The sequence below is a fragment of the Ahaetulla prasina genome, chromosome 2 (genome assembly GCF_028640845.1).
Source record: "Ahaetulla prasina isolate Xishuangbanna chromosome 2, ASM2864084v1, whole genome shotgun sequence".
NCBI classification, from domain to species: Eukaryota; Metazoa; Chordata; class Lepidosauria; order Squamata; family Colubridae; genus Ahaetulla; species Ahaetulla prasina.
In genome coordinates, this window is record NC_080540.1 from 44,421,354 (window position 1) to 44,434,629 (window position 13,276).

General features: G+C 39.1%; 1 protein-coding gene across 1 annotated transcript in view; it reads right to left on the reverse strand.

The window, feature by feature from the left end:
- Nucleotides 1-770: 770 nt before the first annotated feature.
- The window catches only part of RYBP (RING1 and YY1 binding protein), a 62,193-nt gene continuing 49,687 nt past the window's right edge, over nt 771-13,276 (reverse strand). The window contains exon 5 of the mRNA XM_058168731.1: nt 771-3,182. Within this exon, the coding sequence (XP_058024714.1) occupies nt 2,930-3,182 (253 nt within the window). The 3' untranslated portion in view covers nt 771-2,929. The remainder of the gene's footprint in view (nt 3,183-13,276) is intronic.

The following is a 13,276-nucleotide window of genomic DNA, read 5'->3' on the forward strand; positions in this document are numbered from 1 at the left end:
GTGTATGTAAAAACGTAACTTTGAAAATGTAACACTGTGCTTTTTCCTTACCTGCTTTCTGTGCCACTGGCTACAAAGCATTTCTGGCCCTTCTTATACACTAATATTTTAAAGCATGCTCTCCAACTACTGAATAGTTAAATGAAATGCAGGAAGTTAAGATAATCCAATGTTTAAATCTCATGCTTTTTTTTTTAAAGGGTGTTTGCTTGGTTACAACACAACGGTAAAAAATGCGGCCCAAGAAAGTTTGAATGCTTAGCTGACAATTTCAGCCAAATGCAGTTTCAATCACTCCACTTGTGCCAAAGTTGGATTTGCATACTTTATTCTAACAAGATAATATAGCACAGAGGCACACATAAGGGGAAAAAGGAAAAAGAAAAGCTAAAGAGGATTTCACTGAATTGGTAAGCCAATGAGCAGCTCATTACGGTTAAAGCTTTTTATTCCCTAACCTAAGGGACAGGTTTCATAAGGAAGAACCTATCAACCCCTGCTGCTTACCTATTGGAATGACAGTCCACAAGAAGCCACCTTAGAAATGAATGGAGCAGCAATGATTGGAGGGTGATATCTGCTGTAACTGGTTTTCTTAAACACGCACATTGCTCCCTCCTCCAACCAAAGCCGTATTCTAGCAAGCCACAGAAGGAATCACACCATTTGTATATACTGGTGAACTTCCAGCAGACATGCACAGAGATTGGGTATTTGCTGGGAAGGAGTTAAATGCATACAGGCCTAATTCATTTAGATGTAAGTTTCTCTTTAAAAAAAATCTGTGCAAATCACACACATTTGGGACTAAGTTGAAAACATCTCTAAAAATTATTCTTTTTTCTCCAAAAATAAATTATGGCTGACCAATTTACCCTCCCTGAGATCCTTTAAAGGAATAGTCAAACTTGTAAAAGGAATGTTTACCAATGTTAAAATGTGGATTGATGTGGACTATTAAAAACTACGATAATATTGTATTATCAGAGCTTAAGAAACATCTGTTTTTCCTTTGGTTCTTTTTTATTTTTTAATAAATATTTTAAAAATAAGTTTTCAAAAAAAAAAAAAAGAATAGATATAAGAATAACTGAATGAGAAACCCATCAAAACAGATGCAGCTGCAAAGGCACTGCTCTGCTACTCTACCTCCTTAAGCAGAATTACTTTATTCAGTTAAGCATAGGTTAAAATGTTCAGACTGATATAAAAGAAGTTTGTGTTTGTGGCTTTAAACTGATAAAACACAACCATTTCATGCCTCTCTAGAACAGAAATAATTTATATTATTCAAACAAGAAATGAGTACAGTAATTGTCTAGCACCAAGTTCTGCCGAGTGGCCCTTTGAGAAAACCTACATGGAAATCATTCTGATAAAACTAAGAAATGGTTACTGAAATTATAGCAAAGCACTCTGGGTCGCCTGTAAAGCACACAATAAGAGTTTGAAGTTTTCTTTTTAAAGTGTTCCATCTTCTTTCTAGTGTTTTAAGCAGAAAAAACATACCGACTAGATAAAACTGCAATAGAGTTTGGATCTGTAAGTAAATGTTCCCAGAATAGCTTTCGAAGTGAAAATTGAAGTTATTTGCCATTCTGAGGCTCCCTTATTAGTATAAAAATGTCTTCATAACTTTTGCTCTCATACCAAGTTATGGTAGAGAGATATGTCTAAGCACTGATAATCCTAAGGAAATGGAATTAAATGAATTAAATTACTAACAAAAAAGCAGAATCACATATAGAAGATTTGAACTGAAAACAAGTCATGTGACAATAGATCTCGGTTCATGTTATTATAAGGGGAGCACTTATTATTAAGGCCTTGGATTGCCTTCTATTATAAAAGCTGTCTGACATTTCCCCACTGATATTCAAAAATCTTTTCCCATCACCAATATAAATCTGGACAATAAGAGAATGAGATTTGTTATTCAAAATAGGCAGTGTTAATGTGCAGTGATCAGGGACATTAATACTAAGCATTTTGAAAGTGGTGTTGTTCATTGTTTTTAAAATTTGTACACTGTGGTAAGAAAGGGCTAGAAATTTATTGTTTTCCGATACTCTAACTGGAAATGCAATGACTTGGAGCACCTTTTGGATTTCAAAAAGAACAGAAAATAAGAAAATAGATATCTATTTTTGTCCAGTACTCTTCAGCCAAAGCACAAGAGAAAAACTAGGTCCTGTTTCTGTTAGAACCTCTGGGAACACTTTGATGATCTAAGACTGGTTCCGGTTGGGTTTCAGCACTCACCAAATGGCATTCGCTGTCCCAGATCTTAAATTGCTTAGCTTCACAGTGTTTCAAGCACCAGCGTTTCCATGTATTGGTTTCAAATAACCCTATATATACTTTATTTATAGATATATTTATATATTTATATATATATAATTTATATCAAAACTGATAGTACACAGTATAACTGGAAGAGGGAGATTTGAACTCAAAAAATATGCTGAAAAAACAAGAGAATGAAGTTTGTGAATACAATAAATAAAAAACCCTCCTATAAGCCCGCCCTTCCCCTTACATCACATTCCCTCACCCAAAACAAAAATAAAATTGGTGGTAAGATTCATGGAAAAACTGTGCACAGCAGATTTATAAAAAAGTAAGAGTCAGGAGCACATCCAATTATAAATGATGGTTAGGAAAATCATATAAAACAATGGAATACATAAACATCAGAAAGTAATTCTCAGGGTGCGAAATTCCTTGGTAGCCAGATGCCCACAGTCAGACCAAAGCGTCCAGGTGTCATCAATTAAGGGAAGGATATCCAAAAAGCATGTTGGAGCACAAGGAGAAAGGGAAGAGGAAGTGGCACTGGCAGCTTTCTCAGGTTGTCCTGGTGGACAGGTGGAATATTTGAATTTCATACCCTGATTTTGTAAGTTTCCCACAATTCCATGTGCAATTCTTAGAAAGATTCATCGTTGACTGCTGACATGTCGCCCTTTGGCGTAGAAGAACGGGATGAGCCCTTGTCTGTGCTCTCGGAGCCTGAGCTACTCTGATTTTGCTGTTCAGATCCAGCACTGGAGGTCACTGTGGATGAAGATGTGGAGGAAGAGCGAGTCTTTTCTTTAAAGTCTGTGATAATTACTGTGACATTCCCTACTGTGACTGCCAGCTGCTGAGCGGTACTTCTGTCCACATTTTTCAGTCTGGGTCTACAACAACAATAGTAAAAGAGTAGTAATAGCAGCAGCAACAATGATAACAACAGCAACAACATAGAATATAAATAATAGATGAGCCTTCTGCTAAGATACTTTTATTCAGCTTATACATAAGAATTCTAAAAACTGCAGATGTTCTACATTAAAAAGAAAAGAAAGAAACACTGTTTACCCCTCCCAGTCCTTGCAGCATCTGATCTTTTGCTGTCTTTAAATGCTTAGTCTAAAAAGTCTGTAGCTGCAGCATTTTCAATTCCAATGGGTAAATGTACTTTGGGAATCAATTTTTGAGCTCTGGAGTCATAGGAAATTATTCTCTGTTGCATTCAGCCAGAAGTATAGTAATATGCTAAAGATACAAAGGTATCAAGGAAGCTTTTGAGAGTCCCTTTTGGAATACAAAAATTCTGTGCTTGGAATCCTTCAGCCTCTTATGCCCCTGAAAGCTGCAATTCTGTAGGACAAAAAAAGCATCTGCATATGACAATGTAAAGGGTCAGGATCTAAACTGTGCAAATGTATAATTGCCAGTAAAATTTGGCACCTTTCCCAACGGCTGGAATGCATAAGAGAAAAACCCCAAATAACCTTATAAAAATGGCTTATAAAGCCTTTTCTGAATGCACTGCTGAATACAAGCTACAGAATATAAATATTGCCCAACAGAACTGCACAATTAAAAAAAAGTCTTAGAATAGTTTAAGTCTTACTATAATCTTAGATTTGTGCCATGATGTTAAACAATTAAACCAATTAATAAAGCACTGGCTCACATTCACATATGGTAAAATTTTCAGTTCACAACTTCAATAGTAATACAAAGTGATATTGTTCATTATTTGGGAAACTAAACAAAATCTACATTATCATGCCAGAAAGGGAAAAAAAACAAGGGAGGTTTTGAGCAAACATGAATGGCTCCTTTTAACAGCCAAAATAAGAGACAGTGAAGACTTATTTCAGAAACAAAGCTTTAAAAATTAAAATGCTCAAAGTAACTATTATTTATTCAGATAGTTGCAAAAGTATTTTTACAGAGTTGACAGGGTGAGATACAACTCATGATCCTCTTGAGCTAGCAAAAGGCCAAGCTCAATATTCTTTTGCCAGGAAGCAAGGAACGTGGACATTAGTTCTCATTATCCACATTAATGAAATAACACATCAAATAATTTGGTAGGCACTGAAATTGGAGATGAAAACTAATACTGTCAACTATCAGATGAATTTTGATATTTCAGCTTCGTTTCCTGCTTACTGCTAGTTTATAATATAACAAATGGGATGAAAACTTAGAAGAAAGATTGTTTTTCTATACAGAGTCCATTGCATGGTAGTTGCACAGGCCAATCACAATGTTTTATTTTTTTCCAGAGAAAATGTTACTGTACTTAGAAATGTTCAAAGGTTACGGGTTAAGCAAGTAAATAAATGTTTAGAAGAAAATGGCAACCAGTTGAACAATTAATTTATATAATTATATAATAAATAGAGTGTATATACTTGATATGCTGCTGTCATCAAATATGCGTGGTAACATTTCAAATTGTGATTCAAAAAACTTTGTGCAGGTTCTATTGACTATTAGTCTAATATAGCCAAAATTAATGAACCACAAAGGTAAATCTAGGGAGCACACAGAACCATGAGGCATTTATTTCAGAGCTTAACCCAACCCATGACAAAACATTCACCAATGATTTAATGAAATCTGAGAATTCTCTATGCTGCTGAAAGAGCAAAGATAATAAAAGAAATCAAAGTCCTACAGAGCCTCTCTTGACAGAAGTAAACAGATGGTTTCAGTGTTAAAATCAGCTTTCAATCTAGATTGAAAGTGGTTTATATTCCACCAATCATTCTGTCATATAACCTGGATTTCACCAGAAAGAAAAGTGCTTGAAAACAAAGTGGGATTCAGAGGCCACTGTGAATGAATGCAGTTACATTCTTATAGCCAGAGACCCAAACAAAAATTCATAATAGTCAATTGCAATATTAATGCACAAGGGGATATTATAATTTAGAAATATTTCTATAGAAGGTATAGACACTATAGAAAGGGCTCCCTGTAAGGGAGGCATTCATCACTTAAGCAGAGGCTTATTAACATGATGTTTAATAATTTTATGATTTTCTGGACCCACTGAACAAATGCCTATTTCAAACTATTTAAAAAGATCAAGAGCACCTCCAAGGCACTGTGATAAACTGTCCAGGAGAATGAAGCAATAACCTACTAGCATAATTCAGGAAAAAAAGAGAATTCTGAAGCTGGGATAATACTCATAAGTAGAAATGAAACTTACTCAACAGGAATGGGCCAAACAAAAGGAGAGTAGGAGTGACATTATATATGAAAGAAATGCACACATGTACCGTGGGCCAGGAATTGGAGCATAAGGTTCCTCATAAAAGCATTAGGGTAAGAATCGAAGGAAGGGGAACTAAAAAATATTATTGTGAAGGTGTGCTATAGGAGGAGGAACATCACAATTATGCAAACCTGGGAAAGTTACAGAATCTCAAAAGGGGAGACACAATAATAATGGGAAATTACAACTACGCAATATTCTGTTAGAAAAACAACTGTGCCAAGAAGAGGAAGATCTTAAAATTACTGTGTATCTTGCTGACTGTTTCATGTTTCAGTAAGCTAAAGAAGAGACAAGATTTTTTTAGTTCTGTTTGTAATCAATAGGGAAGAGCTGGTTGAAGAGATAAAAGCAGTTTGAGAAGAAGTCACTTTGAGAAGTCGAGGCAACATCTTAAGGTTTAAAATACTATAGAAAGAGAAACTGGAGAGACAGCTGTTTGTGCTGTAGATTTCAGCACAGCTAATTTCAACAAGCTAGAGAAATATGATTTCTCAGGGAATACATGGACACTGAAAAGGAGATTAAATGTCTAGACAATCTTAATTACATCTGAGAGTGATTTCAGAACCCTTTTTTGTGATTTTTGAATAAAATGGAGACCAGGCTAAGCACCAGAGAACTGGAGAAGGGCAAATATTGTTATTATCTACACAAAAGGAAAAAATAAGAATTAGTCAATGACAGTGGTATTGGGCAGTACACATAACCTTCAGCTAGAACCATTCATTTAACAATAATTTGAATTTATGACCATCTTGAAATAACTGCTTACAACCTTTACTTGCATTATAACCATCTCATGTGATTGAGCCGGCGTAACTGCCAAGACCCTGCTTGCATTAACTATGGTTGCACTGCTTGTCCTCATGTGATTGCTATTTGTGATTGTTCATTGGGGAAGTTGGATTTGCTTAACGACCACATGCCTTGCTTAATGGTCATCATAAAAATGGTCATAAAATTAGATTTAAACATGTGATGACTCAACTTATGACTGCACTGATTTACAACTGCAATTCCAATATATATTCCTCCTATTTATCTTACAACAACAATCCAGTGTGGTGGGTTAAGCTGAGAGGAAGTGTCACGGGGAATTTTATGAAAACTTTTTTTTTTTGTTTACATTTATACCCCGCCCTTCTCCGAAGACTCAAGGCGGCTTACAATGTATAAGGCAATAGTCTCATTCTATTTGTATATTTTTACTTAATGAACTTACTTACTTAAACTTAATGAAAATGTTTTTAAATAATGCTATGACTTTTAAAAAAAGTCAGTTAAATTAAAAAAAAGGAAAGTGCTTCAGTATCGGACAAAATCTCTACCGCCCACCATGAAAGTTGGAACATCCACTAGTGGGCGGTAGCGACCGGGTTGACTACCACTGCAAGGGAATCTATTCCCTATCAAATTCCCGCAAGGAAATACAAAGGGAAACCTGGCAGGAAGGCAGAAATCTTTCCTGCTTCCACTGCTTTTTTGCTTGCCTGTGGTCATTCTTTCTTCTGTTTAGGTAAGGATGTATCTCTGAAAGAATTACCCAACAAGACCCAGGTTGTCTAGTAACTTTTAAAGTTAATAAAATGGCAGCAAAGAAAACAATTATGCTTTTATTGTTCTAAACCTTGCTTGCCTTATTTCTCTTATTTCAACTACAATCTCTTTCCAAAACATTTATGGATTTTATATTCTCAAATCTTCTATTATCCATCTTTGTTTTCAGAGTCGTTTCTGAGAATGCTCAGGAAGATAAATCTATCTCAGCATCTACTTCTGTCCTACTATCGTAGACCACTGAGAGTGTCCTGACATACGGCATTCTTGCATGGTATGGGAGCAGCTGTGTAGCGGTCAAAAAAATCTCTACAGAGAATCATTAAAACTGCCCAGAATATCATCGGGCTCCAGCTACCAGCCCTGAACGACATCTTCGAATCTTGCTGTTTGAGGAAGCTGTACAACATTCTCAGAGACTCTTCCCATTGTGCTTACAATCTTTTTGGACTGTTGCCTTCTGGCAGAAGATACAGAACAATTAAAACTCGGACCACACATTTTCTGAATAATTTTTATCACAGGGCTATAATTGCACTCAACAATGAACTAAAGGGCTACCATCAATGAGCTGTTGGACAGCATTACTTGGTCTGTTGTGTGGATGTTTGGGTGATTTAGGGGTGGGGAGTTTGTGGTGGGTTGGAGTGTGTTTGGGGATTGTTATGTGTGTTGGACCTGGTCTTTTGGTGTTAAGTGAATTTTGTTGTATGGGTATACTGTGTATACACGTACAATGACAATAAAGTTGTTGTTATTATTACAGCAGAGTTTCAGTCTAGTTGTGATGCTTCAGAAAATCCAAATAGCTGTATTTTATTTGTTCTGATTTTGAGAAATTTAGCCCTGATGAAAATGCTGGATGAAGAAAGTCTGCTTTCATTTTATGGGTGAGATAGAATTTCAAGCCAGGGCTTGATAGCTCAGTATCAGCCTCTAAACTGTCTAGGTAGTTTAGCAGCAGTCCTTAAGCCAACAGGGAGAGCTAGAGGAGGGGTGCATTTACTGCAGGTTTGTTATAGTTTAAGTAGATAGAATATCTAAAAAAATATGTCATAAAGGCAGAAAAATGACAGAAAGAATGCAACTGAATAAAGCTTTGCAGTACTTGATGAGCTGCACAGAACTGAATTAAAAGATTATAAACAAAAGGAACATCCAGTCCTGCATAATGCTAAATTATTTTCATTCTGTGACTGTATAATTGTTAGCACAGAGATTTCCCATGAAAGGCAAATTGCAATGGCAGTTCCTTCTGAAGAAATTAGGTACTGGAAAATTTAGTTTATCAACTGAAAGGTGCCTTTAAATTAAGTAAGATATTACCATTTTTGGTGGGCATACTATATACTTCTTTCAAAATGAACTTAGATAGTATTTAAATGACACTAATAGCTAATTCATATAAAAACCTTTGTAACATGTAGTTTATAGCTTCTCTTCCAAATTAAATTATGATATAATTGCCTTTTTTTTCTTTCTCTATTTTCCATATAAGAACAAATAAGAAAATAATTGCACTGTTCTTTTTTGTAGTAAGCAAAAGTAATGTTTATATATATATATCGACTTATAAATGCGACAAAAATATCTGTTGTTAAGTGAATATTGCAATTGTTAAGTTAGTAACATGGTTGTTAAGTGAATCTGGCTTCCCCACTTTACTTGTCAGAAACTCAGAAAAGGTGATCACATGACTCAGGACAGTGCAACCATCATAAATATGGGTCAGTTGCCAAATATCTGAATTTTGATCATGTGACATTGGGGATGCGACAATGGTAGTTAAGTGTGAAAACCAGTCGTAAATCACTTTTTTCAGTACTGTTGTAACATTGAAAGGTCACTAATGGAACTGTTGTAAATTAAGGACTACTTGTGTTACAGTGAATAATGGATTTTGTTTCTTTATCAAAGAGTCTTTAGCCACCTCAGCCTACAGTGGATTAGCTCCTCCTCTAAGTTACTAAAGGAGGAATGGAATTAAACAAATATATGAACCTTATTTGCATACCATGTTTATATATAGGCATTCAACCCAAATTTAAAATATAGGGACTACCCTTTCTCATTATGCTAAGAAACCAATAAATTTCAATAGGATATTTATCAAAGAACTCAACATTATAGGTTGGCTGATCTTGTAATAGCAAAGTTATTATTAATCTGGCTAGCAATCTCTAAATCCCAGGAAATACAAATTAGGTATTAACTTAGACTTTGATGTGGATCAACAATGTAGACTTGAACAGGTTATCCAATTAATGCTCTAAAAGGTAATCTGGCTTATTGCAACTGAAAGTTCAGGTCATCCCTGATGATTATGCAATAGTTACAAAATGCTCACTCGTGATTTAACACAAGTTAATATTTTACATTTTAATTTATTATAAATTCTAAGCGCGAATGAATGAAACAAAATGAAACAGAAACATTGATAAGATCTGAAGTATTATCACAAATATTATCACAAGCCTCAAAGTGGTAAATTAAAGGATAGGCGGCAGAGGGGAAAAAAACTAAACAAAAGTTCCTATACTTCCATAACTTTATAATCTTTATTTATTTTTATTTATTTATTTTATTTATTTATTTTTCACATTTATATACCGCCCTATCTCCCTAGGGACTCAGGGCGGTTCACATGCAAGTAAAAAGTACCGTATATACTCGAGTATAAGCCGACCCGAATATAAGCCGAGGTACCTAATTTTACCACAAAAACTGGGAAAAACTATTGACTCGAGTATAAGCCGAGGGTGGGAAATGAGGCAGCTACTGGTCAATGTAAAAAATAAAGATAGAGCCAAGTAAAATAACATGAATATTTATTTGAACGAAAAACAATAAAAGTGCAAAAGGGGGAAGGAGGATTCCCAGCTTTAGAAAATTTAGAACTACGCCGCCTTTGGTATGACCTGAGCATAGCTCATAAAATTATCTGCTACAATGTACTTCCTATCAATGACTACTTCAGCTTCAACCACAACAATACACGAGAACACAATAGATTCAAACTTAAAAGTGAACCTCTCCAATCTAGATTGCAGAAAATGTGACTTCAGTAACAGAGTTGTTAATGCCTGGAATGTGCTACCTGACTCTGTGGTCTCTTCCCAAAATCCCCAAAGCCTTAACCAAAGACTATCTAGTATTGACCTCACCCCATTCCTAAGAGGTCTGTAAGGGGCGTGCATAAGAGCACCAGCGTGCCTACCGTCCCTGTCCTAATGTTCCCTTTAGTTGTATTCCTTTTATGTATTCAATTCATGCTTATATTTATATAATTATTTAATATGTATTTGACAAAATAAAATGAATAGAATAGAATAGAATAGAATAGAATAGAATAGAATAGAATAGAATAGAATAGAATTTTTATTGGCCAAGTGTGATTGGACACACAAGGAATGAATGAATGAATGAATGAGTGAGTGAATAGAATAGAATAGAATAGAATAGAATAGAATAGAATTTTTATTGGCCAAGTGTGATTGGACACACAAGGAATGAATGAATGAATGAATGAGTGAATAGAATAGAATAGAATAGAATAGAATAGAATAGAATAGAATAGAATAGAATAGAATTTTTATTGGCTAAGTGTGATTGGACACACAAGGATCTACCACTTCTTTGGATGCCCTTCCCAAATTGAACACTGCAAGCATGAAAATGAGTCCTCCTTTAGCTTCCAAGGGACCAGGGTGCCTCTGAAGGTCAGTGCTCTAAGTACTAAGAACCCAGCACAAATCTAAGCCTGTATGCACACCAACAGTGAAAATACCCTGCACAGTGTCTCTTGGAAGAGAAGGTTAATTTTCATAGACGTTGGGGTGGCTCTTTTTTTTTTTTTTTGGCAGGGCAATAAGGGTCTCTAATATCATTAAACCCACTTTAGAAGTCTCTGTGTGTGTGTGTGTGTGTGTGTGTGTGAGAGAGAGAGAGAGAGAGAGGGAGGCTCCGGCTGAGCAAAGCGGCGGCGGGGAGGCCGCGGGGGAAACGCGGGAAGTAGTCGGAGATCTGCTTGATGGGGCGGATGGGACCTGGGCAGACGTCGATGGCCATGTGCTCCTGGATGCTGATGGGCGGCTTGTCGCCTTTGCGGTGGCTCATGCAGGTGGCGCCCGGGGAAGGAGGCGGCTGCGGGGCTGCTGCGGGAGCCGCTGGTGCTGCTGGTGCTGTTGATGCTGCTGCCGCGCCGTTGCTGCCGCCAGGAGGCCGTCGCCAGCCCGGCCCTGCGCGCCGAGCGCCCGGCCACGCTGCTGGCTGCTGGAGGAGGCGGAGGGAGGGACGGAGGCGCAGCAGCGGCGGCGGGCGGCGGGCGGCGGGCGGCGGACGGCAACGGTGGGCGGTGGAGGTGATGTCACGGCTCTGCCCAGCCCTGCCCAGGCGAGGCCAGCAAAGGGCAGGCGAAGGCGACCGAGGACGGGCTCGCAGCCCAGCTGAGCCGCTACGGAGGGAGGAGGCGGGGCGGCTAGGCTCCAGGAAGGCAAAACGGGAGGCGTTCGTCCACGGGATAGACTGCTGGGATCCACGGGATAGACTGCTGTTCGAGCTGGAGGCTCGAAGGAAGGGAAGGAGAGGGGTGGTGGAGCTCAAGGTTCTTTAGCCCTAGACACCTGCCCGCTAGAGAAGGGAGGAGATCGGGCCGCCAGTCTCCGGGAAGGTAGGCGGGCAGTTCTTCGGGATAGACTGCTGCTGGAGCTGGTGGCTCGAAGGAAGGGAAGGGAGGGTGGCTGAGGACGGGCTCGTTTAAGGCTCTTCCAAAGCAGCCCTGCTAAACCGCTACGGAGGGAGGAGGCGGGGCGGCTAGGCTCAGGAAGGCAAAACGGGAGGCGTTCGTCCACGGGATAGACTGCTGCTGGAGCTGGAGGCTCGAAGGAAGGGAAGGAGGTGGCTGAGGACGGGCTCGTTTAAGGCTCTTCCAAAGCAGCCCTGCTAAACCGCTACGGAAGGGAGGAGAGCGGGGCCGCAGTAACTGAGAAAAGCCTGACGAGGCGGCTGGGCTACCTTCTGGCCTCATGAGTCGGCCGTCCGTCCGTCCGTCACTTCTCGGCTCGGCAGCCGGTTTTGAAAAAGGTTCCGTCGCTGGGTTTGGGACTTTTTTTTTTAAAAACACCACCTTCCTTTTCTCCCTAGTTGGGGCGTTTCCCAGTTCCCTGTTTTTTCCGCCTTGCCTGTTGAGTTTTACCTGACAAGTTTCTTGCGCTTCCTCGACCTCCCTCCCTCCCTCCCTCCCTCCCTCCCTCCCTCCCTCCCTCCCTGTCTTGTTTGTAGCCCCAGCGTCCCCTTTCGGTTGTATTTAAATCCAGAGCTTGAAACCTCCTCAGTGGGAGGAGAGGAACGCGATTTGGCAGCTGACCGCACTTGCACGGGCTGGGTAAGGAGAGCCCTAGGCGGCCTGCGCGCCTGGGAGGAGAAAAGAAGAAGCAGCCAAGAAAAAGGGGTGGGGTGGGAAATGAATTTAGGAGGCGGCGTGTGTGTGTGTGTGTGTGTGTGTGTGTGTGTGTGTGTGTGTGTGTCACTCCGCGAGGAATGCCAGCTATTTCTTTGAAGGGGCGGTGTAGCCAGGCGCCCTTCCTTCGCTTGAAACCGGGAGGTTTCACTCTTCGCTCCCTGCGTGTGTATTTGTCAACAATTATAACTCTTCGGTCGGGTCCCTTGCCTTGCCTCGCCTCCTCGTGCCCTCTGTCAACGCTGTCAACAATTATAACCAACGCGGGTAATTGTGCGTGAGGGGTGCGCGGTGTCCACATAGGAATAAGACGCATGCGCCGCACTAACGAGAGCTAGCTGCCTGCGTAGAAAGGACTCGCTGCAAGAGGAAGGGCTGACGAGTTATCGAGTATAAGCCGAGGGGGCGCTTTTCAGCACAAAAAACGTGCTGAAAAACTCGGCTTATACTCGAGTATATACGGTACATATAAATACAGGCTAAAATAACAATTAAAAAACTTATTCTACATAGCCGAATTATTAAAAACTATATAAATAATAAAACCCATTTAAAACCAGTAAATTTAAAATCTAATCCAGTCCTGCATAATGCTAAATTATTTTCATTCTGTGACTGTATAATTGTTAGCACAGAGATTTCCCATGAAAGGCAAATTGCAATGGCAGTTCCTTCTGAAGAAATTAGGTACT